The 3,500-nt window shown below is 34.3% G+C and overlaps 1 protein-coding gene across 1 annotated transcript; it reads left to right on the top strand.

The window, feature by feature from the left end:
* Positions 1-513: 513 nt before the first annotated feature.
* On the top strand, positions 514-3,039 carry LOC145134760 (protein phosphatase inhibitor 2-like). Its single transcript, XM_079069592.1, has 5 exons — positions 514-651; positions 1,551-1,621; positions 2,195-2,316; positions 2,399-2,590; positions 2,682-3,039. Exons 2-5 carry the CDS (start codon positions 1,617-1,619, stop codon positions 2,861-2,863), a joined length of 501 nt encoding a protein of 166 aa, XP_078925718.1. The 5' UTR covers positions 514-651; positions 1,551-1,616; the 3' UTR covers positions 2,864-3,039.
* Positions 3,040-3,500: the final 461 nt, after the last annotated feature.

Below are 3,500 nucleotides of genomic sequence, written 5' to 3'. Positions count from 1 at the left end.
GCGTTCAAGATAAAACCGAGACACCACAACTATCACACTGTCACATTTTGGTTTTTTGGTAGCTGTCATACGACAAACTGAAGAGTGCATTTGGTTCGACACTGTGGCCAAACATCGTACCAATCAATATAATTCCGCCGCCTGTCTAGCCAAACCTACATATGAGGAAATATGCCTACGATACGACACATTCAATACTAACCGCTGTACCACTAAAGATACAACGTATTAACTTCAACTAATTTCTACATTACGTGGTGATTCAACTAATCGTTACATGTTTTGTGATCACAGACTTGTCGGAACCAGAACGTCTTCGTCCCTAACCAACGAAGTTCCGGTAACATGAGTTTGTTATTGAAAATTTGATTTTTATTGAAATTCAAGTTTATTATTGGTATAACATTATATGATATGATATCACTTATAAACACTCTTTCGTTAACATTTTAATTAAAATTATATTACATTTTCCAAACAAAACTCGCGAGGAAGATATGAAGCAAGGCAAGTGGATGATGATTTTAATGGGCCAAGCCGTATGAAATAGGAAACAGCACCACGCATCTTTTTGTGGAACAACCATCAGCCGCCGCCCACCGACGATCTTCACGGCACCGGTTCAACGACGTTATCGCTTCCTTATCGGAGGTAAAATGAACTGATTCTATCTCCTGTATACCGATTTTTTGACCTAATCGACTCACAAATTTATCCTTTAATTTTTATTCGTTCGGTGTTTGATGGCAATCATTTGTGTATGATGGTTTCTCTTCCGAACTATCACTTATAAGTTTTGTATAACGTCGGTTCTGGTTGACTGGTTTTGTTTCTTATGAATTTGAGCTATCTGTTATTGGCCCCAATTCATAAATCCCGTATATGTTGCTAGGTTTCCGGGGTTTATATATTTGAATGATTTGATGAGTGGCTCTCGAATACATGTTCAGGTTTCCGAGTGTTGATTTCATTTTTCTCCGGCTGTGCTTCTGCCACCTGCAATAGTAGGTTGGAACGGTTGGATGAACTTCCCTTCCTCATCCGAGGGTTAAATATGTTAGAATGGTCTTCATTGCTGTTCGATTACAAGTTCTAACAAAATCATTTCTATTTCTCGTCACTTCCATAGTTCTATGTCATCAAGTTTTGCTAACTATGATCTTAAATAATTGCTAATGTATTTGATCACATAGCAATGTACAATTGTTTGCGACAAGCTTCTGCTTGCTATGGGCTTCGAAATGCAATAGGTTTATAAGCTTATAATGCAGTTCCATCCTGTTAACGAATTTGAACTTTGAATAAAGGCAAGATTATTCTAAGAGTCATGTCTACACATAGATGAACTATGTGGTTTCACATTCACTGATTGATTTCCAAGTACTACCAACATCATGTTAGAAGAGATGTATGTTTTCCGAGATACTTTTTAAATGCTTTAACATAACCAAATACACACTTTTTTTTTGGTGAATATAATTTTGTTATCATCCAAAACCAAGTTTTCTGAGACAATATTGAGCGACAGTTTTTTTTTTGTTTTGCATCAGCAATCGGGGGGTTATTCAGACAACTCTTTTTCAATCTTACAATTCAGAAGCTCAAGTACAACAGACATGAGGTAAAATTGACATAAGCATATAATTATATATATATATATATATATATATATCTTTATGTTTGTTGTTATCTTTTCCTGTAATGAAGTTGTTTGCTTTTTGTTTGGAAAAAGTTTGTTTTAGAAATGTAATTATCATCCTCCTTTTGTGAAAAAAATGACGTGGTTGTGATTTTCATATAGTGTCAAATTTTATAAATTCATGGAATCATCATCCTGTTTGTATATAATTCACATACTGATATGATGTTTTATACTTATGACAGAGGTCTTACCAACTTTATACTTATTTCCTTACATGGCTTATTTGAGAGTTACCAAATTTCAAACCTAACTTTCAATCAATGGGAATGTAACTAATAGCATGAATATTGAATCATACCTTTGGATTTTGGATTAAATGTAATTAAGCTCCATTGATGCATAACATTACATACATGATAAAGATAAACAAACACCTTAATGCACACTTTATTCCTACTACATACATACAACTTAATTTGACATTTTTTTTGATGGATTGTTTGATTGTTGAAATAATATTAATATTGATTTTTTTTATTGGTGTTTAAAAAGCCGTAGGAGAGGTGTTAGATGGGATGAAGCGAACCTTGGTGAAATTGAAGCAAATAAACCTGTAAGACAGAAAATCACAGAACCCAAAACTCCATATCATCCTATGATGCATGATACTGATGGTATTATACATATCCCAATCCCACATTCCATTAAATTTAAATTAATTATCTAATTTAATTCAAAAATGTTGACTTGTTGTAGGATCTTTATCTCCTATTGGGAGCTCTGGTAGTTTCCTTGAAGGAGATGATAACAGCAACACCAAACTGAATGCTGAAGCAATCCGTTTAGCACTGAATGAGATGGCATCTTCCAGTAGCAACAGTAACTCCCATTCTGGATGGACATCTTCAGATGATGAAGATGAAACAGATGCCATGGATCAAGATCAAGGTTCTTCCTACTTCCTTTTTCTTCATCTTTTTCTTTTATTCACAAAAAATAAATAAAAATAAAAGAAGATTAAAACTAAATTCATGATCAGATGATGAAGGTGGGAAGAGTGCAAGAAGCTTTAGGGAGAAAAGAAGGGCACACTATGATGAATATCGCAAAGTGAAAGAGTTAGAGAAGAAGGAATCAGTGAAAAAGGAAACAAATGAGAAGCAATCCATTGTTGATGGTGTGGGAGATATAAATATCACCGAATCTTCCAATCATGCTTAGCATTCTCCATATCAAACTTCTACTTTTCTCAATGCAAATTTCTTGTGTTTTTTGGTTTTTCATAGAGCAAATATAATGCTTTTAGCATATTGGGCTTGCAAATTTCTTGTTTTTATAAACCATATAGATTGTAGTGTTGTGTACACCAATGATAAGGCATGTGATGATTATGGAAAGGTGACTAGTAAAGTGTCTCACAAAAAAGAGATCGTATGGTGTGCATGGGATAGAGTGGTACTTGAGGCTTTGTGAGTTGTAAATCTTTTGTAAAGTGTAGCTAAACTCTATGTTTAAAATTAGGGTTTCCAAGGTAAATTTGGGACTGTTGAAATTGATCCATTGCATGCTAGTTTATGCTTAAGATGTGATGATTATAGATTGGTGATGCATAGCTTCTTAGGATGGTTTATTATGTTTTGCTATTGTCCAGGTCTAGAATGAACACAATGTTCTTGAGTTTTTTTTTTTTTTTTTTTTTTTTTTTTTTAATGAAGGGAAGGGGATGGAGGAAAATGGAATGGAAGGAAAAAAACAAATAATTAACGGGTTCTTGGGTTGGAGGGGGATGGAATGGAAGGCTGGGATTTAAGTCTTTTTTTTGTCTTCCCTTCAAACCCTCCCAAAAGTGGGCTGGTAA

Source organism: Lactuca virosa, chromosome 8 (genome assembly GCF_052849685.1).
Source record: "Lactuca virosa cultivar CGN04683 chromosome 8, Lactuca_virosa_CGN04683_v6, whole genome shotgun sequence".
Taxonomy (NCBI): domain Eukaryota; kingdom Viridiplantae; phylum Streptophyta; class Magnoliopsida; order Asterales; family Asteraceae; genus Lactuca; species Lactuca virosa.
Note: the sequence above shows the minus strand (reverse complement) of the source record. Positions and strands in the feature narration are given on the sequence as shown.

What these genes read in the sequence shown, in the direction of transcription:
- LOC145134760 (XM_079069592.1), top strand. An exon ending in TATGATGCATGATACTGATG is followed by an intron (nt 2,317 to 2,398) that starts GTATTATACATA and finishes GACTTGTTGTAG; the next exon opens with GATCTTTATCTCCTATTGGG. An exon ending in TGCCATGGATCAAGATCAAG is followed by an intron (nt 2,591 to 2,681) that starts GTTCTTCCTACT and finishes ATTCATGATCAG; the next exon opens with ATGATGAAGGTGGGAAGAGT.